The following is a 24,640-nucleotide window of genomic DNA, read 5'->3' on the forward strand; positions in this document are numbered from 1 at the left end:
AAAAGGGGAATGTTAGGAAGACAGCCAAGTACACTAGTAGGATAAAGTTATAAAGGAAAGGTAAAAGGATGAGTGAAAAGTACAGAGGAAAAGGTCCAGGGGAGGGAAGCAGAAAAGGACAGACAACAAGGGAAAAACTGGTTGGAAACAGAAACCTTTGTGTAGTAAAAAAAAAAGGTAACAAAGCAGAAGCATGGAAATTTCAATCAAATAGGATTGGAAATATTTTGGAGAATATTTATTTTGGTGAGGGGAATTGGTTAGTATGTAATTTAAGTTAGAGGTAATAAAAATTTTGAGTAAAGAATAAAGATGAACAGAGTTAATTTTTAAGAAGTAAAGAAGTAAAGTTTTTTGAATTTTTTTTGAAATGTTTGTTTTTAAATTTATGAAAGATTTTTAAAAAGTTTTGGTTTTTTGAAATAATTTGTTGTATTTTTATGTTGATTTATTTAGTTGCATGTAATTGAAATTGTATTAAAATTGTAAGCATATAAGTGGTGATGTTTTCCTTTAGTGTTTAAAAGCTTAAGTTAAAAAAGTTTAAGTTTAGTGTTAAATTTTGTTTGAATTGAAAAGCAAAGCAGGAAATAGTAAATTTGTAGCTAATGAAAATAATGATTATGATAAAGCTTGTTTTAATGAATGTATTAATAAGGGTATTTATATAATTTGTAATTTTTTTTTGCCCCAGGTAGTATTTGATTTTGTTTTTTTTTTTAATTTAAAGAAATTTGATGCTTTAGGGGAGCAATTATTTATTTTTTTTATATATTTATATTTACAATTTTTGTTTTGTTTTTTTTGTTTTTTTGTGTGTTTTGTTTTTTTTTTTTTGTTTTTGTTTTTGTTGTTTTTTTGTTGTGTTTTTTATTTTTTTTATTTATTTTTTTCTCTGGGACCCCACCCCTCAGTGTCAGAGGATGAATTAATAACAGAAAATTGTCACAGTTTGGTGTGCATAGAAGAGAAGGGGGCTGAATTATTTACACCATTTTTTTTTTTTTTTTTTTTTTTTTTTTTTTTTTTTTTTTTTTTTTTTTTTGTGTTGTTGGTGTTATATGTTATAAGGATGGTTATTATAGGTAGGCCTTAGGTTTTTTTTTTTAATTTTTGTTTTAGATAGTGTGTTATGTTGTTGTTGAGTTGGGAATGTATGTGAATGCTCCTTCTCCTTTTTTTTTTTTTTTTTTTTTTGAGGGGAGGAGTGGGAATGTGTGTATGTTGGTAAGTGGGGGGGGGGCTATGAGTGTGTAGAGCTGAGGGGGCTAAGGCAGGGCTGGCTGCTGTGTAGTGATGTGCTGTGTGGCTGGGGCTGGCCTTGGCTGGTTCTCTCACTGCTAGTAAATAATAAACAGGATAATAAATCAGAAGGTTGTACAATGACAATTATAGTGTTGTGTGTGTGTATTGTATGTGTTAATTATTTATTGATTTTTTGATTGCTTGTGTATATATGCTGGAGAGATATAAGAAGTATGCTGGAGAGAACAAAATATTTGTTCATGCCCGCATGCAACGCAACAATCCTGACCCTGCTAGACCTGTTCATGACTCCCACACTGAAAATCTATTAGACAGGAGTAAAGCTCAAACAATACTGCAAACATTTTGTCCTGGATTTGGTCAATGAATTTGCTTCAGCCACACTCTCTTTTGCGTTTGCTCTCTGCAAACATTTGAGCAATAGAGGGTTTACCTACAAAAATGCTGCTGGAAAGCACACTTTAGTGATCTGGGTGAATATCTGTGAAAATTGAACTTTAAATTCAAATGGATAAATTTGTATGCTGGACGTGTTTGTTCACTCTGTCAGGCTGGCAAGGAACCTCACCAGGCAGCTTATTCAACCAATTACAACTAAGCAACACAGCTCAAATTTTGAATATTTATGATCAATCCATGTAGTAAATTTATGAGATGCTGGTTGAAAAAATGCAAGGAAATTACTATCTTCCCATGGATATTCTGCAAGAAGAAAAGGACACTGAATTTGTCAAATAAATTACTTTTTTGCCAATTATTCGCTCAGCTCTGCTAAAGAGATGGTCAAATTGCCAGGAAAATGTTCAGAGTGCTGACATTTTTACTGAGTTAGGGAATGTAATGTAACTATTTTACATAAGGTGTGCTGCTGTTACACTACTTATTTGCAAAAAACTTTCGAAGAGCCAGATTTTCACAAATGTTCTTTAATTACTGTAATTTAAGTCCATGGAAGTTTAATGGACTCAGCTAATCTGTACAGGCTGCCTTAGGCTGTCAGATAAGATTTATTGGGCATATTTAAAGCTGGCACTGTTATCTGGCCAGGGATGAAGGATCTAAAATGGGAGACTATCCACCCTGACTCAGCTCATTTTAGCTTAAAATCTCCTACCACTTTTGATTATTCCTTTGCCAGTTATGTATTGTTTCTCATCATTACATTTCCTTTTTGAAGATAAGGATATACTAAAAAGGCTTAAATAATGTTTGAAGTCAAGTTAAAATGAACTAGTGCCAGAATATGAGTGAGCAACTAGAGCAAAAGATGTTGTGCTTTGAAAATGATACACCTACTTACACAAGCATGACACTTATAAGGCACAGAACATTAGAAGTGGGTACAATGCTGGCTACTTTACAGAGCACACATTTAATAAATCTTCTTAAAAATCAACAGTAGTTTAATGCCGCCCTCCACAGTAGCCAAGGAAACCATATAATAAATATACAGTTACAGAGGAAATGTAACTCCCTTTGAGAACATGATACTTTTCAGTCAGATGGGCCCCATTTTACCATTGCTTATGGGTCAAAACACTTTCCTCACATGATTCATACTGTCATTGCTATGTGCTACATTGCTTTTTGAGTCATGCACTTCCTAGTAAAAATGGGATGAGCCATTGTGAAAAGAGGATGCCTAAACCAAGGAATATACAAATATGCTTTAAAAACCTGATCCAATGTTAATTCAGTGGACTTAGGATCATGCCCTTATTACCCAATCCAGATCCATACAAATCTCTATGCTTGACCATGGCCATCTTTAAACTACTGCATGTTTCTACAGTGCTTCGAAGCTATGCCACATTACATAAGTGCTAAGTATTATTTATTATTACTAACAGTTTATACTGTCAGCACATCTTCATTATGCTGACAAAGTATTGGTTTTTCATTATTATGAGCAGTAACTCTCCAGAGTTCATCGAACAGTGACACAGTCACATTCAACATTTACTTCTCATCACATACATGTATTACAATAGTAGCATGACATAAACTTCATCTATATGACAACAGTCACTCTGACTTGGATATATATTGACAGACACTTAATAGTCACTCAGTAACATGCACATACTGGAGTATTGACGTTGCTGTAGCTGACCATATTATGTACTGCTTAATGAATCATTCAGTTTTAAGGACCAGATCCTCAGCTGCTATAAATTGCTGTAGCTACACTGAGGTCAATGGAGCTACATCATTTCACACTGGATGAGATTCTTGCCCCTTATTCCTGTCTTTGTTTCAGCCACTAGTCCTGGGGTTTTAGTCAGTCTCTTGGGAAAGCAAGAATTTCTACTAATCCTTAATTTACTGCATCACTGGGGAGATTCATTCACAAATTGTTTTAATCAATAAAACATAGCATTAGTCTCGTACAAATCAAAAGGAGAAAGTTTTGGTTTTCAGCAGTTAAGCATTTCTTTAATTATGAAATGTTGCATTTCTGCATGTAGAACTTAAGGCAAAGTCCACACTGGTTCCATGTGTGGAACTGAACTCCCCTTGACCTCAGTGTGTGAAGATCGTCACAGGTGGAAAATCTTTAATATTCCAAAAATGGATTGGCATAGTTCAAAATCAAAACCTAATTGCTCTTTTATCACTGCCATCTGCAGTACTTGTCTTGGCTCCATTACAAATATATTTCTGATTCATTTCCCCTTTTTATTTTATAGGTGCTAAAAGAATGTATCCCTTTTCTAATTGGTCACTTAAGAGACCCTAACCATAATGACATTATCCTAAATATACTGATAGAAATATCAGGCTATGAACCGGTAGCCTTGACCAGTTTTCTTCCAATGCTGAAAGAGATTGGTGAGAGTTTTCCAAGCCTGATTGGACAAACTGCAAAGATCTATGGAGCTGTTGGGCACGTTGATGAGGTAAATAACTAATTTTTTAAAAACATGTTTTCCTCCCTTTGTTTGCTGGGCCCTAAGTAAAAGATGAGAGGCCCCATTCAGTACCTTCTGGACTTGCAACCAAGCCTCCCAATTTGTACACACTCACAGTATTACTGCCAAGTACATATAAGACAGTACGTCACAAGTGTAACATTGGGGTGGATAGGCAAGCCGATAGCAAAAGAGATCAATCTGGGTGTCTTAATTGCTGGCTGCAGTCATGTCCAGCCATCTGAAGGAATGTAGATACAGTACTGGGTCCTGAAGAAGGGAGACATGAATTCATCTGGAAGTGGACAATTTTCCACAAAAGATTACTGGATGAGGGCAGGGAAAGATAAAAGTCTAAAGAAGAATTAGGACCGTGCATCAGATACAGTATGTCTCCTTTTCTGTTTATGGGTTCTGGAGTTGTTCTCTTCTTAAGCCATTCTTTAAAACTTGTATATTACAACACAAAAAGATCATCATTTAGATAACAAAGCCAAGTGAGACTGCTATATCTAGTTTTTAAATTAAAGGCAGAGCATTTGGGGGGAGGAGGAAATCTGCAGCCTTTGTATGTTGTTAAATTTAAGAAACAAATAAACAGTCTCCAATGTTGTTTTAATAAGGCAGTGAAATATGAACTTATTTGGATAACATAATCCAAATATTTGGCTTTGAGTCCATAGTTAATTGGATATTCTATGCACATGTCCTTAAACTGAAACTTTTCCCTGAGGACGATGGACCATAATCTCATCTCAGGAACACCAGTGTAAATCTGGAAAGACTACATGGACATTATGGAGTTACTCTGGATTTACACTGGTGTAACTGGGATCAGAATCTGGACCAATGGGATTATTACATATAAAAATTAGTGGGAACACATTCTGGAAACTGCAACTCTGCATACTGTCTTTTAACTCTGTATAATAGGAAGGTCCACAAAAGTTTGGATGGGAGGATTGTATTACATGGTGTTCTCGCAGATCTAAAGGAGTTCCTTTGTGACCATCATGTGATATAGCACAAGGTACAGTGACTGCCATCAAATGTCATTCATTAGCTATAGTTGCCAGGTCATTTCCTTTTTTAAGTACAGACAAAAGTGTCAGTGTCTCTAATACCTCCGGGGTAGGGGTGGGAGGTAAGAGTTGACTTTTTAATGCTGTGGCCACTCTAATTCAGTACGTGTCACCTCTCTCCTGGCAGCCTGTCTGAGTGAGCATGGTTGAATTTTTTTTACAGGGCCCCACTCCTTTGAGTAATCTTGCAGCATGCTGCAAAAGGATCTAGGCTCACAATGCTACTGGGAGGTGCATGGCTGAATAATGAATTTGCATATCATGCTAATAATTTGCACCAGTAAGACTACCCATTTTAGTTCTTTACTCACTAATGTGAAATCTTGATGTCTTTCTAAATGGAGACCACAATTAGCAAATAGTGAATAAATTACTGCATGTTTAACTAATCCATATACTACAGACATAGCTATAGTACATAAATCTCTTTCATACATAGTCTCTTTGAGGATGGAGGCTGAACCCCTGTCCTTCCACTCCTAAATGATAGGTATCTAATTAACAGTAGTAGTAGATCCTGTATCTTCTTGGTGGTTCAACCAATAGAGGGTAACATCACTCACACACACAAAGCCACTTTGGTCTGTTTTCTGTTTTAAATGCCGTAAATCACTAACTATATAGAGCTTTGTCAAGGAAAGCATTGTAATATGTTCAATCACTTTGTAATATCTGTGTCATAGTCCATCTTTAGATTTATAGTGGAGTGACTGTCAACCCCGTATGCTGCACAAGCTCTTCTATTTTGTTGATATCTGCACGTACTAAGAAATATAACCCTTGCTGAGATTAACACCGGAAACCTGCAAAGTACTCTCTAGTCAGAAGACATGGTGTGTTCTGAGGACACTGAGCCCATTAGATAGAAACATGGCATGTCATAAATTCTAATGAGATTTTATATTCATTCCTGTGAATATGCTTTGTGTGTCATTCACAATTAATAGACATTTTCCTTTAGTTTCAAATCAATAGCCTGTAAAATCAAAATTAAAGTTGTGCTGAATTCAAACAGCTTATGGTAAATGATTCAGATTTTTAGATTTGTGACAAAACTTGATTATAGACAGAACATACGTGGAATATAGTAAATGTAAACATTTTCAGAAACATAATAGTGGTACCTATGTTACAATAACCTGATTAATTTATTCCACTAAGGGATAAATCCTACAGTCTCCTCTCACATCCTACGCAGAGATCACTCAACTGGACTTTGTCTGAGTAAGGGCTACAGGAACGGACCCTCTCTGTATAGATCAGAAGTCGAATAACTTTGGAATATCAAGGAACAACTTAAATGTTTTAAAATCCTTTATTGAAGTTTATTTTCAGATTGTCTATTAAAATATCAGCATAATGGTATTTTGCTCCTGAGACAACAGCATTCATTTTTCTAAAAATGTAACTCAACATTTAGTTTTCTTCCTTCAGCTAAATGATCATTGTTTATTTCAGTGATTCATCTTCGGCTTAGGCCCAGTCCTGCAGCCCCTCCCATAAGTTTTGCCTGCAAGTGGATTGCAGAGTCAAAAAAGTAAAATATATAAATTATATTAACAAACTCATATTTCTGAATAATTTCTATGATGGAATTGATTCCCTGAGGTCAAATATATGGAAAGACACTAAAGTAACTCCACTATAGAGTACTCTGACTCAGGAATTGAAACTTAATGCAGACTATATTGGGTGCATGAATGCAAATGAGTCAGGAAAAGGAACATATAGAAACAGATTGCACAAATGGAAATTTTGCTATTGTATCACACTTGATCACCAAATGCAGGCGCGCGCACACACGCACACACACACACATTTTCCTAATGTGACTGCTGCTTCCAGCATGTTCTTCAGTGACTACCTGATCTAAATAAAAGATGCAGTTAGACTATTCAGCCACTTGCCAGTAGTAGACAGAATATAAATGTCCTGCATGCAGGTGCTCCCTAAATTCTTAAATTAGGAATTTACCATAAGATTTGCATTCCTGGATCAGACGTTGGGCCACATCTACAAAAGTATTTAGGCTCCTAACTTCCAGGCCTTTGGTTCATCTTGTCCTCTACCCTGCAACCAGTAGAGACTAATAGTGAATATGTCCAAGGAATGTGAAAAAAGATATCTTAAAGTACTGAAACCATGTGCTTGCCCACCCCCCTCAAACAAACAAAACAAAACAAATCAAACACAAACAAACAAACTTCCTGACCCCACACAGGTACTTAGGTTATGCCTGGAAACATGACAATTGATTATTGTTATAATTATCTTCATTTGCTTAACTACAGATGATATGCAGGGTCCTAAATAGTGATATTGATCTACAAAGACTCTCCTGGAGTAAATACTCTTTCTCCTAGTACCCATCTTCCTTCATCCCAAAATATTTATTTTGTATTGTGAGGCATCACTGTGCCTCTGTGTTCTGCAGATTGTCACACAGCTCACTGACAGACATCAGCACATAGAAGTAATACATATATTTGATGAGGAAGGAGCCATAGGCAGAACTAGAAGGGAAGACTGCAAGCTCTGATAAATGATCAGCCATCAAGATGAAGGCGCAGTGCAGCTGACTTAACCCAACAGAGACTCTCTTATACTGTACATTGCCTGCCCTGGTGTACTTCAGACAGACTCGAGTTATATCTAGCTAAGTTGTGTCCATCACTAGTGTTGCAAAGAATAAATTGATGTGATAAGAACACATCAGGAATGTAGTGACGTTTATGGGAAAATGCTTCTTCATGCAACTGTTTTGATGGATGGGGAATTGCCATTCCCATAAACTTAGGTTAGGTAGTTGCTTTTATTTAAAGTGAGAGTCTGATGCAGAGGAAGGAGGAAATTGGGCTGTGACCATTTGGATTCTGGTTCAGGGGATGAGCTCAGGGGTTGGAGGTGTGATTCTTCCTCTACAGTCCAGTTGGTGGTTGGGGAGATTAAGCATGCAAGGGCTGATAAACCAATGCAGACCGCAGGGGCCCCAGAAGTCTAGGCTCCAAGTAATTGTTTGTACCTTGCTTAAGTGTCAGTATAACTAGCTGTACTTGAAAATCAATTGGTGACTTTTTTAGAATGCGCTGGTGGGGAGGGGACGAGCAGCAAGTGGTGTATATATACCATCCCCATGAGCATTTCTAGTCTAAGGATGTCACTTTTGTTTAATAATGGACTGAAATATACAAGCAAAAGCCATTTTTTTTGTTTGATTTCACTTGTTGCAATAAGGCAAATTCTGTCTTTTGGCTCTTGATTTGCAGTATATAGTGCCAGAACAGACAGGCAATAGCTATCTGCTCACAATGGTGGAAAGAGCACAAGAAGAAATCACGTTTACTATTTCTACTAGAGCTTGGGCCATTTAGATCTAATTAAATAAATCTTATGAGAATTAAATCAGACCTCTGTTTCAGCTCAGCACGTTTATCTGCCATTAGTGTCAAAACCCAGGCTAGCAGGGCAGAGTGAGCCAAAATTAGCTTGTTGCTGCCTTTTAGGATGGTTAGGGAACCTAGTAAAATTAACCTTCCCCAGCAATTGCTATTGACCAATCCCGTGCAGCATCTGTTCATTTCTATGAACAATTCTTAGCAGCTCACAGCACACAAAAGCTTTACAATCTCTAACTAATTAAACCTAATAGTGGCAGAGCTGTAATTAGAACTGAGGCATTTGATTCAGGGTCTGTATTTAGTCCATTAGACTATCTTTCTCCCATTTGAGAGAGTCAGAGATCCCAACAGATGTGTATTGCTTTAACCACTTTTCTGCTGCATTCTCCTACAGCCTCTTAATCAGTATATTGGCACTTCAGTTGATTTATACCAATTTCCCAGACCCCCAAGATCCATGCTCAGGGAGTAATGGTCTAGATGGATTTTGCATCTCATACAGAGACTGAAATATTAAACAGTAATAAATCAGTTTGCAAAGAAACAATTTGTTGAGTATTTTTTCCTGTATATTTCATCTGATGTTAGAGGTGTCGCTACCAAACTCTCTTCAGTCTCAGCCTGGGCCATATACCTGTGGTATATTTCTTCTGAACTGATCTTCTGTAAGTGTTCAGTAACTGAAGTTATTTCCTGTGTCATATGTCTTGTTTTCTAACTAGCTGTAACATGCTGACTTAGTGTAGTGTTTAGTTACAGTCTGGCTATGTAGCTATGAACACTGAATATTTGAAGGGATAACATAAGTTTGACTTGTTTGTCCTGTTCCAGTGACATCTAGCAGTGACATCTGGCAGACCTTTCACTAGATATTGAAAAACATTTATAGAAGCAACAAACAAAGGTGAACTTTCCAAAATGGTCAAGCAACTCCTTTTTTTGCTTTCTAAAAAATGTCCTGGGTCAGTGTTTCTCAAACTGGGCCCCGCTGATCAACTCCTCCCCCTCCCTCCCAGTGCCTCCTGCATGCAGCATACAGGAGGCGCTGGGAGGGAGGGGGAGGAGCGGGGATGGGGCATGTTTGTGGGAGGGGAAGAGGCAGGGAAGAGGAGGGGTAGGGGTGGAGCTGGGCAGAGGTGGGGTGGGGCGGGGCCTTGGGGGAAGGGGTGGAGTGGGGGCGGGCCCTGAGGCTGAGCATGGATCTTGGGGATCTGGGAAATTTTTTTAATCAGAATGGGGGTCCTGGGGTTGGTAAAGTTTGAGAACCGCTGTCCTAGGTAATGGAAGTTGTCTACCCTGATCCAAATGACTAAGTAGGTTAGGAACAGTACAGACAGGAAGAGGAATGTGCTTTGGACCTGTCTGTGTGCCCCGCTTATTTAGCTTAGCTTACTGACTCTTCTCTGAACCACATTGTTCAATGGGTTCAGGAGACACTGATGTATTTTATATTGTACTCAGGCCAGATGGTGCATTGTTAAGGCTCCTAAACTATTTGCCAGTATCTGCCGCCTGGTTACACACACTTATAACCTTCTGAAACATCCAGCTTCAGCTTTTTGGTCTGAAATTGTCCATGCTTAGAGTCAGACTCTCATTCCTGCTCTGGCTACTTTTTGCTGGGAAGAGGGACCAGAGTGGCATATGGGGTCCTACACACCCTGCTTCTGGTCAGGGAAGAATTCCTTGGTGTAGGAAGTAAGGAGGATCGCTACAGACTGTCCTTCAGGGGCTCCCCTACAACCACTGGTGTGTCCAGCTTGGAAGCAGCACGTCCAGGGTGGGGTTGGGGGCAGAAGAGGTGTGGTGGAGATGAGGCTGTAGCACAGAGCACTATGGAGATGTGGCACAGCCTAGGGAGGTTACTCTAACTTAGGCCCTCAAGTATGTCTGGGGCCTGCAGGTGTGGGCATAGCTTAGACTCAGGAGGCTGCAAGGGTGACTTAAAGCTACCTTTACCCTTCACCTCCTGACCTGTAAGTTCTGTACTGCACAGAATCTACCCCTTGGTCTTTGCCCAAACCGTGCATTGCATGTTGTTGTTGGAAGTTTGGGTGTTCCTGAATTTTGGGAGTGGGGGGGTAAAATATACAATTACTAATATTGTTCCTGAAAGTTTTGGTTCTGGGCTCTGTTAGTCACAGTATCCCAATAGTATAATTCTGCCTGGTATAATTAGTGCATGCAACCTAAAATGTGACATTTAGCTCTGATTTTTAAAAAGGGAAAAAAGTGGGCCAGAGTGGTATTTTAGTAACAGTGTAATATGATGCAATGCAGGGTGGGGTGGGGGGTCTGTATACAAGGTCCCTCTTAGGGGGTTAAGGAGGTTTTGAAAGCTTTGGGGAGGTATTTTGTGTTCATAGGGGAACCTTTTTTGGTATCTCATAATAACATGGTGGTCCTCAGCTCATGCTCCAGTTTTCTTCCCAAGGTTTTGTTAAATTAGCGCATTAGCTCTCTTCAGAGGTTCTGCCCCCGCCCGACATTGAGCAGGCAGAGGCAGTGGCACAATTTTGGTGTCTGCAGAGCCCTTGAAGCTGCCCATTTCTCAGCTGTAGGTAGACTTTCTGGAAAAAAAACAAAACCAAACCATTTCTTTGAATCCTTCAAAAATTCCACTCACTTATAACCGTTGGATGTTATTTACAACAGTGCAGCAAATCAACTAAAGATAAAATAATCAGACACACAGCTGGCATCATAAAAGCTGAACTGATGTCAAGTATTTAGAAAATGAATAATTAGTGCACCCAGGAAAAATAATAAAAGTAATAATCTCGTGCAAGCATAGCTGTTTAGCCATAAGCATTGCAGCAGCTGACCAAAGGAAATAGCCTAATTTATTTTGATGGTGGTTTGCAGCAGAGCTGTATAAGCAATAGAACAGCTACTACCTTGAGTACTACCCTGAAAGTCTCTGGATTAAGTTTAGAAGTGTGAGCAACAAGGGTGATGTCGTGGTGGGAGTCTGCTATAGATCACCAGACCAGGGGGATGAGGCTTTCTTCCGGCAACTAACAGAAGTTACTAGATCACAGGCCCTGGGGGACTTCAATTACCTCGATATCTGCTGGAAGAGCAATACAGCGGTGCACAGACAATCCAGGAACTTTTTTGAACGTGTAGGTGACAATTTCCTGGTGTAAGTGCTGAGGAACCAACTAGGGGCAGAGCTCTTCTCGACCTGCTGCTGACAAACAGGGAAAAATTAGTAGGGGAAGCAAAAGTGGATGGGAACCTGGGAGGCAGTGACCATGAGATGGTTGAGTTCAGGATCCTGACACAAGGAAGAAAGGAGAGCAGCAAAATACGGACCCTGGACTTCAGAAAAGCAGCCTTTGACTCCCTCAGGGAACTGATGGGCAGGATCCCCTGGGAGAATAACAGGAGGGGGAAAAAGAGTCCAGGAGAGCTGGCTGTATTTTAAAGAATCCTTATTGAGTTTGCAGGAACAAACCCTCCCGATGTGTAGAAAGAATAGTAAATATGGCAGGCGACCAGCTTGGCTTAACACTGAAATCCTTGCTGATCTTAAACACAAAAAAGAAGCTTACAAGAAGTGGAAGATTGGACAAATGACCAGGGAGGAGTATATAAATATTGCTCAGGCATGCAGGAGTGAAATCAGGAAGGCCAAATCACACTTGGAGTTGCAGCTAGCAAGAGATGTTAAGAGTAACAAGAAGGGTTTCTTCAGGTATGTTAGCAACAAGAAGAAGGTCAAGGAAAGTGAGAGCCCCTTACTGAATGAGGGAGGCAACCTAGTGACAGAGGATGTGGAAAAAGCTAATGTACTCAATGCTTTTTTTGCCTTTGTCTTCACAAACAAGGTCAGTCCAGACTACTGCACTGCGCAGCACAGCATGGGGAGAGGTGACCAGCCCTCTGTGGAGAAAGAAGTGGTTCAGGACTACTTAGAAAAGCTGGACGTGCACAAGTCCATGGGGCCGGATGCTCTGCATCCGAGGGTGCTAAAGTAGTTAGTGGATGTGATTGCAGATCCATTGGCCATTATCTTTGAAAACTCAAGGCGATCGGGGGAGGTCCTGGATGACTAGAAAAAGGCTAATATAGTGCCCATCTTTAAAAAAGGGAAGAAGAAGGATCCAGGGAACTAGAGGCCAGTCAGCCTCACATCAGTCCCTGGAAAAATCATGGAGCAGGTCCTCAAGGAATCAATTCTGAAGCACTTAGAGGAGAGGAAAGTGATCAGGAACAGTCAGCATGGATTCACCAAAGGCAACTCATGCCTGACTAACCTAATTGCCTTCTATGATGAGATAACTGGCTCTGTGGATGAGGGGAAAGCAGTGAACGTGTTATTCCTTGACTTTAGCAAAACATTTGATACGGTCTCCCACAGTATTCTTGCTGGCATGTTAAAGAAGTATGGGCTGGATGAATGGACTATAAGGTGGATAGAAAGCTGGCTAGATTGTCGGGCTCAACAGGTAGTGATCCATGTCTAGTTGGCAGCAGGTATTAAGTGGCATGCCCCAAGGGTCGGTCCTGGGGCTGGTTTTGTTCAATATCTTCATTAATCTGGAGGATGGGGTGGACTGCACCGTCAGCAAGTTTGCTGATGACACTAAGCTGGGAGGAGTGGGGGAGGATACGCTGGAGGGTAGGGATAGGATACACAGGGACCTAGACAAATTAGAGGATTTGGCCAAAAGAAATCTGATGAGGTTCAACAAGGACAAGTGCAGAGTCCTGCACTTAGGATGGAAGAATCCCATGCACTGCTGCAGACTAGGCACTGAGTGGCTAGGCAGCAGTTCCGCAGAAAAGGACCTTGCGGTTACAGTGGAGGAGAAGCTGGATATGAGTCAACAGTGTGACCTTGTTGCCAAGAAGGCTAACGACATTTTGGGCTGTATTAATAGGGGCATTGCCAGCAGATCGAGGGAGGTGATCAATCCCCTCTATTCGACATTGGTGAGGCCTCAACTGGAGTACTGTGTCCAGTTCTGGGCCCCACACTATAAGAAGGATGTGGAAAAACTGGAAAGAGTCCAGCGGAGTGCAACAAAAATGATTAGGGGGCTGGAGCACATGACTTATGAGGAGAGGCTGAGGGAACTGGGATTGTTTAGTTTGCAGAAGAGAAGAATGAGGGGGGATTTGATAGCTGCTTTCAACTACCTGAAAGGGTGTCCCAAAGAGGATGGATCTAGACTGTTCTCAGTGGTAGCAGATGACAGAACAAGGAGTAACAGTCTCAAGTTGCAGTGGGGGAGGTTTAGGTTGGATATTAGGAAAAACGTTTTCACTAGGAGGGTGGTGAAGCACTGGAATTGGTTACCTGGGGAGGTGGTGGAATCTCCTTCCTTAGAGGTTTTTAAGGTCAGGCGTGATGAAGCCCTGTCTGGGATGATTTAGTTGGTGACTGGACCTGTTTTGAGCAGGGGGTTGGACTAGATGACCTCCTGACGTCCCTTCCAACCCTGATATTCTCTGATTCTATGATACCCACTGTGACAAAGCTCCGAGCCTGTATTGTTGTGTCCCACGCTTCCTGGAGGATACAGTGGCCTCAGAAGCTCACCAAGGCCCTCAATATGACCTCCCTTTCCCAGTATGGCAGCAAAGGTTACAGCTTATTGAGCTATTTTCATCACAGGCCAATATGGGAGGTGGGAAGGTGGAATACCCACAGTCTCTAGTGCTCCTTACAGCTCCGTAGGCACTGTTTCGTCTCTTGCCTGGACCAAAGTCTGTTTCCCCTTTCAAAGGGATCTCTGTAGATCATTTGGGGGGGGAGGGGGGAAGTGGGGGAGGGGAACCCGGGCCCGCCCTCTACTCCGGGTTCCAGCCCAGGGACCCTAATGATAGTAGCTGTTGGTGGCTTCCCTCCTCCACTAACACTGCTTTGATTCCCTGGGCCACTTCCCTGTGGTCCCCTTTTCTAAGCTTCACCCTTACCTCTGGGTTCAGTAATGCTTCCTTTCCTCCAGCTCCTTTCACCTGGGCTCCTCTCAAGAGAACTGGAAAGGAGAGCTTTTAAAGCAGTATAAGTGGGACCTTAATTAATTCCAGCTGTCTCCATTAGCCTAACAGCCTTAACTGACCCTTTGTCAGTTAATTGAGGTCAGGTGCTGGTATTAACTGGTTAAATTGGCATCAGGTGTCTTGGTTGGCCTGGAGTAGCCCTTGTTTGGCTATCCAAGGAATAGGGACCTGCTCATTCTGAGGCTGATATACCTGCCTTCCACTACTCTCTGATAGCCTTAGTTTTGGCCCTTTGACCCCGCCCACCTGTTCCTGTTGTCGCCTTTGTTGTCCCCCGAACTCAGTTGGGTTCCGGGTTTTGTGGCCCCTCCCTAGGCTGGAGGAGGGGCTTTCAGCAGTGGGCAAGCACTCGCCCACGTCCTGGTACTCAAAAGGACCCTCTTATATCCTTCTGGCCTGAGTCCGTCACACCACATACATGTACTGATAACCCCTTCTTATCTTGCAGCTCACCTTAGTGATGCAAATATTGTGTGTCCTGAGAGTCATTCTAAATATGTATCAGAGAGGTAGCTGTGTTAGTCTGGATCTGGATCTGTTAGTCAGGACTCTTTGTCGCATTCTAAATATGGCTCTTTTGTGATTTTTCACCTTTTTTATATAAAATAGTTTGAGATGGAGCTTTGTTACAGAAATGCCATTTGCATAGGCCAGTTAAATTTAGAGGAGGGTCATCCCCAGAAATACCACCTGAAGAGAATAGGTGAGATATTGGAATAACAAAGGTATTGTAGGCATTTTGCTATTTGTTTACCATTTATTGGGAGTTTAAGGCAGCTTGCTTAAGGTGATTTTTACTATTAATTGTTCTGATCCAAATCCTGAAGTCGTTATTTATTTACTCCTAGTTCCTTCCTCTGGGAGGTTTATTTGAATGAGTGGGCAAGGATTTTAGGATTTAGCCCTTTTTGGGTATAGACTGTAAAGATAGATAGAAAGTAATGTAATGCCTTCTAACTGCTGGAAGCAACTTCCTGTGCCGTACTAAAATGTATTGAGTACCCAGATAGTTTAGGTAGAACCCCTAAAGAGAAGAGATCTTGCTAGAAAAGCCTAATACATCCCCTTAACTGTAAGTCTGCCCTCCTTTCACACACATAGATTCTACTGACTTTAGTGGGGGCCTCATGTATGAATCTGAAGGCAGAATTTGACCCTTAATTGGCAATTTTTCAAAAGGAAAGCATCTCCAGTTTGGGCGGGATAGTCAATTGGACATTTTTAGGAATCCTACAAATGCTGAGTGTTTTGAGCCAATACTGTTTTCAGCTCACCAGTGTAAATCTGGAGTTACTCTCGGTTTCTTTTCTAGTTTCCTGATCCTGCTTGATTCCACACAACGAATATTTTTTAAATGTTGCCGATCTTGATTTCTTTATTTTAAATCTTTCCCCATAACAGGTAATGTAATACCATAAAATGCCACAAATGCTTTTGGTAAAGCACATAAATATACGAAATAATCAAGCTTAAAATAACAGTGGTTATTTACATCTAAATACATTTTATGAGGAGTTTTTCATCTAAATTGTGGCAGAGATAATGGCTGCTTTCATGCTGAATTTTTTCACTGTAATTTTGCTTTGTATAATAATTACATATTATATTACTAACTATGGTTTATTGTTCTACCCCTTTCTGGGCAAACAGCATCATTTTAGCATTGCTGGAGTCATTCCAGCTGGATCACAATATCATGAAAATGGTGGAAACTTCCATTCCAGTTATGTCTGCTGCAAATATTGTTTAGAAAACAATAAATGTGTGTTGGATGTTAATTGAGCCCTTGTTTATCTCCTGAAGGGAGGAATGTCTTCTAAATAAATTAGTGAATATATACCAAAAAGTTAAGATCTCTGACCCATAAAGAAAAAGGCACTGAGTCAGACCATAGCTTTCCAACAGATAGATTCACCGACAGTGGTTTTGCTGAAGTCTCTGCAGTATTTTCATGTCCCAATTGTATTGGAAATTATTATTTTCTTCCCTTCTTAGATAGCCCAAGAAGAACAGACATGACATAGAATCATAGAATATCAGGGTTGGAAGGGACCTCAGGAGGTCATCTAGTCCAACCCCCTGCTCAAAGCAGGACCAATTTCCAACTAAATCATCCCAGCCAGGGCTTTGTCAAGCCTAACCTTAAAAACCTCTAAGGAAGGAGATTCCACCACCTCCCCAGGTAACCCATTCCAGTGCTTCACCACCCTCCTAGTGAAAAAGTTTTTCCTAATATCCAACCTAAACCTCCCCTACTGCAACTTGAGACCATTACTCCTTGTTCTGTCATCAGGTACCACTTAGAACAGTCTAGAACCATCCTCTTCGGAACCCCCTTTCAGGCAGTTGAAAGCAGCTATCAAATCCCCCCTCATTCTTCTCTTCTGCAGACTAAACAATCCCAGTTCCCTCAGCCGCTCTTCATAAGTCATGTGCTCCAGCCCCCTAATCATTTTTGTTGCCCTCCACTGGACTCTTTCCAGTTTTTCCACATCCTTCTTGTAGTGTGAGGGCCAAAACTGGACACTGTACTCCAGATGAGGACTCACCAATGTCGAATAGAGGGGAATGATCACTTCCCTCGATCTGCTGGCAATGCTGTTAGCCTTCTTGGCAACAAGGACACACTGTTGACTCATATCCAGCTTCTCGTCCAGTGTAACCCCTCGGTCCTTTTCTGCAGAACTGCTGCCTAGCCATTCAGTCCCTAGTCTGTAACAGTGAATGGGATTCTTCCGTCCTAAGTGCAGGAGTCGGCAGTTGTCCTTGTTGAACCTCATCAGGTTTCTTTTGGCCCAGTCCTCTAATTTGTCTAGGTCCCTCTGTATCCTATCCTTACTCTCCAGCGTATCTACCACTCCTCCCAGTTTAGTGTCATCTGCAAACTTGCTGAGAGTGCAGTCCATGCCATCCTCCAGATCATTAATGAAGATATTGAACAAAACTGGCCCCAGGACTGACCCTTGAGAATGTCATTACATTGAAGTACACTTGGAGTATTGTTCTGCTAATTTTGGAGAACCAAAGAAAGAAGTTTTGGATTCTGCTACAATGTTTTTATTTTTATTTACTATAGATCCTGAAAGCAAAATTTCTTCCTGGTTTTATAACAACTTATAAAGAGTGTACTGAATAGACTGTGATTTCAATGGAACTACACCCATTTACACCAACTGAGTTTCTGGCCTGGAGTTTGTTTCATTGGACCTGGCTAGTACTGCTGCAGTTTGTGGTTCCTGTGCACTTTTCTCAATACTTGTCCTCTAATGTTTTGATGAATGTGGAGTTTGAATGTATTACAGTCAATGGAGCTATCCTAACAAAACAGAGAAACCTTGGAACATCTCATGGAGATGTACTTTAGGATCTGATATAAATAGATATATACACACACACACACTTTCAGATACTATATATATATATAGGAGATCTTAACATATATTTCTATAAGAACAAAATATATATATGTAGCTTTTATTACACTTGGAGCTATTACCAATTGCAAGGAGGAAATCCCAGCGTATCTTCAAGAGAAAACTATAATATCTGCATTACCCAAGGAATTATAGTAGGATCCATGACAGTGTCTACAGCATTAACGTACATGGATCATGATCCTGCTCTCACTGAACTGAATGCCCAAACTCACACTGGCTCATTGGAAGCAAGAGCAGGCGCAAGATGATAGCAGTGTTTGATAGAAGAGTGTCTACTCATTGACGGTACACATACAGGGTGAGACTGGTTAGTTTAGAGACCGCTAAAGTGTACAAATGCAATAGCCCCAATCAGCTCTGAGCCCAGTAAAATTAGATGGGAGACACTTTAATAATCCTTTAAAAAAAAACAGACATTCACATGGAAAAACTTTAAGGGAATGCATAACTAACGTGATAATGCTCTTTATGCTGTTCAGCTGCTGGTTGCACTTATACAAGTCATTTTAAATGTTGTTCTACAGTTATGCAAATGAACTACCAGCTGTTTAACTGCACATAGGGCTTTTTCACCTAAATTGTGCATTTCCTTAAAGTTATTTATGGGAAGATTTTCTAACTTAATGTCTATTTTGGCCCTGATCCTTTAAAGCCCTTTACAGCACTCTGGTAGTGTAAAGAGGCCTTAAAGTAGGTATGAACCCTTTATGCTGCCAGAGAGGCTTTAGTGTAAATGAGAACCAGGCCCATCATGAGAAATAATTCCTGCCCTGAAGATGTTACAGCATAACGAACAACAGGTGGGAGGGGAAACACAGGAGAGAAAGGTAAACAGATCTTCCTAAGTTCACACAGCATACCAGTGGCAAAGTCAGCGATAGAGCCCATGTCTCCTGATTCCTATTCCGATGCCCTACCCTCTGGGCCAGGCTGCCTTCAGGAATTTGTCCTTCAAGTCTCTCTCTACAGCTGTAAATTGTAGGTCAGGTGTATTGGTGTCAGGCCAGCATAGATAATATAGAACAGAACTAACTGTATGTAAAAATGTCACCAGTTGATGCAATTGTCCTTTTCTTAGTAATCCAGGAAACAACCAGTGAACATTGCCTTTGTGCTTTTCTCAGTAACATAGACACAGTCGGCTTTAGTTTTAAACAAATATTAAAAGCATTCATTTTAAAATGATTTATCTTCTCTTAATGGATAGGAGAGAGCCAGGATGTGTCTGATCTATTTGGTAAATCAGCTGGCCAACATGGAGCACTCGTTTCACCATATTCTTCTGCTGGAGATTAAGAACATCACCGACACCTTCTCAAATATTCTGGGCAACCAGAGCAGAGATATCTACCGTATGAGTAACAGTTTCACTGCCATAGCCAAGCTTCTTATCCGACAACTGGAAAACGACACCACATTAGGAAGCAGGTAAAACCAGTTTCTGTATTAATCTTATATCTGGATAAGTGGAGACATTTGTCACAGTGTGAGGAGTGGCAGGAGTATACAATTATGCTAAATGTACTCAATTAGTAATGAGCTAACATACAAGTACCTGCAGGGAACTTCAGTAAAATCAGTATATCAAATGTCTTCTACCGTCACTGTAGGCTGCCGTCTCTAAACTGACTTTCAATCAATTTAATATCAAAATTGGATGCCATTCTAGAAGGCCTGCTCTAGTTCAAACAGGGCTTAATGCAGAAAGCACTTATAGATTCATAGACTCTAGGACTGGAAGGGACCTCAAGAGTCATCGAGTCCAGTCCCCTGCCCTCATGGCAGGACCAGATACTGTCTAGACCATCCCTGATAGACATTTATCTAACCTACTCTTAAATATCTCCAGAGATGGAGATTCCACAGCCTCCCTAGGCAATTTATTCCAGTGTTTAACTATCCTGACAGTTAGGAACTTTTTCCTAAAGTCCAACCTAAATCTTCCTTGCTGCAGTTTAAGCCCATTGCTTCTTGTTCTATCATTAGAGGCTAAGGTGAACAAGTTTTCTCCCTCCTCCTGATGACACCCTTTTAGATACCTGAAAACTGCTATCATGTCCCCTCTCAGTCTTCTCTTTTCCAAACTAAACAAACCCAATTCTTGAAGCCTTCCTTTGTAGGTCATGTTCTCAAGACCTTTAATCATTCTTGTTGCTCGTCTCTGGAACCTCTCCAGTTTCTCCACATCTTTTTTGAAATGCAGTGCCCAGAACTGGACACATTACTTCAGTTGAGGCCTAACCAGTGCAGAGTAGAGCGGAAGAATGATTTCTCGTGTCTTGCTCACAACACACCTGTTAATGCATCCCAGAATCACATTTGCTTTTTTTCGCAACAGCATCACACTGTTGACTCATATTTAGCTTGTGGTCCACTATAACCCCTAGATCCCTTTCTGCCGTACTCCTTCCTAGACAGTCTCTTCCCATTCTGTATGTGTGAAAATGATTGTTCCTTCCTAAGTGGAGCACTTTGCATTTGCCTTTATTAAACTTCATCCGGTTTGATCCATCCAGCAATTTTTTTAAATGGCCCAGTGACTAGCTCTGCACAGTTGTTGGACTGTTTTACATGATTTGATATGTCCAGCTGTTAAAACAAAAAACAATAAATCAGCTAAACATCTTCTGTTCAGTTGTTGCTCACAGACTGAGAGCAGTGCTCCCCATTTCGTGTACTTTGATGAAAGGGACACTAGGAAGGATTTAAAGCACAAAACATGACCTACAGTACTGTCCCTCACCTTTCCATCATAGAGAAATCAAATCAGAAACAACTATTGCTAGTTTTTTCTAGGCAATAGCAGTAACTCCATTCCCAGAGCTCGGCTGAAATCAGTCAGGGAGGCTGATATGTGCCATCTTAGCTTCACTGGTGCTGGGGTGGGACGACTCCATAACCCTTCCCTCATTCCTCCTCACCCTTTCTTAGGGAGAGTAGCTAAGAAGATCACCTGATTAATAAATACATCTCTATTGCTGTTAGCCCTTGTCTCACAGCCCTTGATTCAGAGAGTGTGTGACCCCTGCACCATATGAAGAGCTGATGTAAAGAGCGCCACAAAGGAAGATATTTGCAGTGGACACCAACAAGTTTGATCTGTCCTACAAAACACAGAAACTATGCTACATATTCATGAATGCCTTCTATTGGCACCTTAGCTAGTAACTCTTCACTTCTGTACAAACATAGCATCTCCCATCCCAACAAGTGGACAATATGAGGCCTTGCAGGGCTAGTCACAATCTAGCTCGAAAGTGTGTCTCTTTCACCAACAGAAGTTGGTCCAGTAAAAGATATTGGCTCCCTATGACCTTTTGGAGTGCAATCCACACCGGAGAGGGGCTGTGTAACTCCTGCCCTGAACCTTGAGTGCCTTACAATGCCTTGCTGCTGTAGCTCCCACCTGGGCTGCTCACAAACAGCCTTCCATCACACTCTGAGTGTCTGTATATAGCTGTAGCTTGCCAGCATGCTCTAGTCACACTCTGGCTTCTACCAACCTCAGTTACCACATGCAGGGTAACCCCAACCCACTCCCAGACACAGATTTTCCCTCCAGAAATGTGTATTCGGTATTACACTGTCCAACCCTCTCCTGGACAGTTCAGATAACAAAGGTCCATTGTCCCCATAAGGGAATAATTTACAACAATTTGTCATCTTAAATGGAGTTACTCACACAGTTCACAACACTGGATTAATATTGATTAAGGAACAAAAAAAGGTTTATTTAACTACAAAGAAATAGGTTTTAAGTGAGTACAAGTATTAAGGCATTAAAGTCAGAAATGGTTATAAGAAAAATAAAGATAAATTTCTCCTACTCTAAAACTTGACAAACTAAGCTTGGTTTAAGGTAAAATTCTTACCATATGCTTCCAACAGCATTACTGACCAATCTTCTGGTCAGGTTCCCTTCCAAAGTTAAAGAACTGGATTTTTTTTGTCTTCTTGGGTTTAAACGGAACAAACATAGCTACAATAACACTACAAAAGCACTAGGGGGCAGACCTGACTGCTGGGAGGTTTCAAGCCTCCAGAACACGGGGGGAGCTGCCCAGCAGGTTCTGAAGTCTGTGCTCTGGGTCCCCTCAACTTCATGTGCAATCCTCAAAACCTGCTCATCACCTCTCCTGATTTTAAGGGATCTCACTCCTGACATCTAGGGGTGAAATCCTACCTCCACTGAAATCAATGGGGGGGTTGCCAATGACTTCAGTGGAGCCAGGATTTCACCCCTAGATCCTAAGTCTGTTCTTTGGGTCCCCCAAACCTAGAACACAGTAATGAATCCTCCAGGGACAGGGCAGGGTGAATGTGGCACAGACCCTTTAAATCGAGCCAGTCTCCGAAGCCAGTTGGCCTTATTTTCACTATGCTCTGGTTCTGGGGGCTCAGAGTGCAGCCTTTGAAGCCAGCTGACTTTGGAGAACTGGAGCTGGGCCTATGAAGCCTGCTGGTTAGCTATGGAGAAGTTGCTTATAGCTTCTTATTGATCCACTGGGGTTGGGGAACCCGGAACACTGTGAAGAGGCACAGTGCAATCCCAGGTAACCTGGGGCCACAGGCACAGACATGGCACAGAGCTCTGTGTCTTAGCCCTGCCCTCATTCAAAGAGGTGGTGGCAGGGAGCTCTCTTGTCTCCAAACAGACTGAGAGACTGGTGTGGGGCCCCTCGTCGTCCCCCCCCCACACACACACACCAGGAGTGGCAACAAAAGTTCATTCTTTTCCTTAAAGAGATGGTGGTGGCAACAAGGGGTTCTTCTAGTATTTACCCCAGCAGTTTAGCTATATTTGCTTGGGTTTGGGGGCCCCTTGACTTCCTGCCCCACAGAGCCCTCTGCTTGCATGGTGTTGTCAGGTTACCCCAGAGTAGTGGGTCTTAGAGTAAATATCCCATTGAGATGCATGGGGCAGTTCCCACCTCTTAGAGCAATTGTTTCAGAGTGAGGCAGACATCACTGTATTTGTGACACTTGCGTTACATTTTCAAGTTCTCCTTAGTAATCATGAAGACTACATTTTAAAAAAAAATAAAGTTAAGTGTCTGATGTAATCACATGACTCCAGGAGCTGAGGGTCTAGGTGCAAATCTTAAGTGCCTATGCCTTAATCTGGCCCTGCCAGAGAATGTAACCAAGCTTCATTTAACTAAAAGTTCAGGTTAAAAGTGAGGTGGTATGTTTTATCAACTGAGTTTAGTCCAAAAGATAACCAGAAAAGCCTACAGGAACAGTTACTGAAATTGCCCCTTTCCCCACAAGTTAGTATTTGCCAAATGGACAAAATAAATAGGGAGAAAGTATTTTCAAATAAGTTTTTCTAACCCTCCACCACCAGCACTACCAACCTCTTTCTAATGCACCTCGTAACAAAGTACTTTGAGAGTTCTAATATTTGTCCCACAGTGGATAGTTCAAATGATATTTAGTGTAGTTTACAGCGAAGATACACTAGTTGCTATTTTTACTGAGAGCTGTATAAATACCATTATGTGGTATGTGACAGGTCAAGAGGACAGAAAGGGAAACTACTTCTATGATAAAATTCAACACAGATGTCATCAAGCTCATAAATGTGAGGAATGGCCTTGGAGGCATGATAATGAGTGGAAGCCAAAATGTTGGGGTCATTCAAGAAACAATTAATTGACATTCTGGAGAGAGCTAAATAGTAAAAAAAGAGAGGACCCCTGTGGAACTGAATCATTTTTAAGGAAAGCTGTGAGAAATTTATAAAACTCACCTGGTGAGAAAATGCTTGGTCAAAAAATAGATCTGAGGCCCAGATTTGTAAAGGTATTTAGGGGTTGCTGCTGTGCTCAGTGTTGCAATGCCTAACTGATTGAGGATCCTAAAACTCATTTTCAAAAGTGATTTAGTCACTTAGGAGCCTAAATCTCATTGACATTGATGGGATGTAGGCTCCTAAGTGCCTAAATCGCTTTTGAAAATGAGTTTTAGGATCCTCGGGCATTGCAGTGCTGAGTTTAGCAACACCTAAACACCTTTAAAAGTCTTGGTGCTCGCTCTTGTAAAAAGTTTGTTAAAGTCACTAGAGAATATAACTAGAAATAGAAAGTAAGTCCATGAGAGATAACATGCATGTGTTGGAAACTAGTCCAAGAGTAACTAAAGGGGAATGATAATGCCAGTTGTCATTTTTATTATGGGAATTATAATGAAGCAGTAGAAGGAGGGGAGGCTTCACAAACAGTCTGATAGAAGAGTTTAATAATTATTGATCTAGACCATGCTTGTTCACTTGATATGTTAGTAATAACAGGAAGGCTCAAAGGTATTCCACTCACTGAAATGTTATGATATCCCTACTCTACTCTACTCTATTCTATCCCATGTCTGGTACAACTGGTTGAAAAGCAGGAGACATTTTTCATTACAATTTCAATGAAATATTTTCCAATCTTTTCCCACAAAATTCTAAATTGAAAGAACTCCCTTTGCTGAGGAGAAGAAACCCCTGTGGAGAGCGTGCGAGAGAGAGACATATATTGCTTTTCTAA

At 41.0% G+C, this 24,640-nt stretch overlaps 1 protein-coding gene across 11 annotated transcripts in view; it reads left to right on the forward strand.

The window, feature by feature from the left end:
• Window positions 1-24,640, forward strand: part of VEPH1 (ventricular zone expressed PH domain containing 1) — a 186,522-nt gene that overhangs the window by 81,748 nt on the left and 80,134 nt on the right. For 8 of the 11 annotated variants that reach the window (XR_005584954.1, XM_039489510.1, XM_039489506.1 and 5 more), the window contains 2 exons: window positions 3,957-4,166; window positions 19,318-19,538. Coding sequence is in view for 10 of the 11 variants with exons in the window: in XM_039489510.1 (XP_039345444.1) it covers window positions 3,957-4,166; window positions 19,318-19,538 (431 nt within the window). In the remaining variant the exon portion in view is untranslated. Of the gene's footprint in view, window positions 1-3,956; window positions 4,167-6,421; window positions 6,508-19,317; window positions 19,539-24,640 lie in introns of those variants that run through there. The other 3 variants (XM_039489515.1, XM_039489509.1, XM_039489514.1) reach the window with 3 other exon arrangements.

The sequence above is a fragment of the Mauremys reevesii genome, linkage group 9 (assembly GCF_016161935.1).
Source record: "Mauremys reevesii isolate NIE-2019 linkage group 9, ASM1616193v1, whole genome shotgun sequence".
In the NCBI taxonomy this organism is placed as follows: Eukaryota; Metazoa; Chordata; order Testudines; family Geoemydidae; genus Mauremys; species Mauremys reevesii.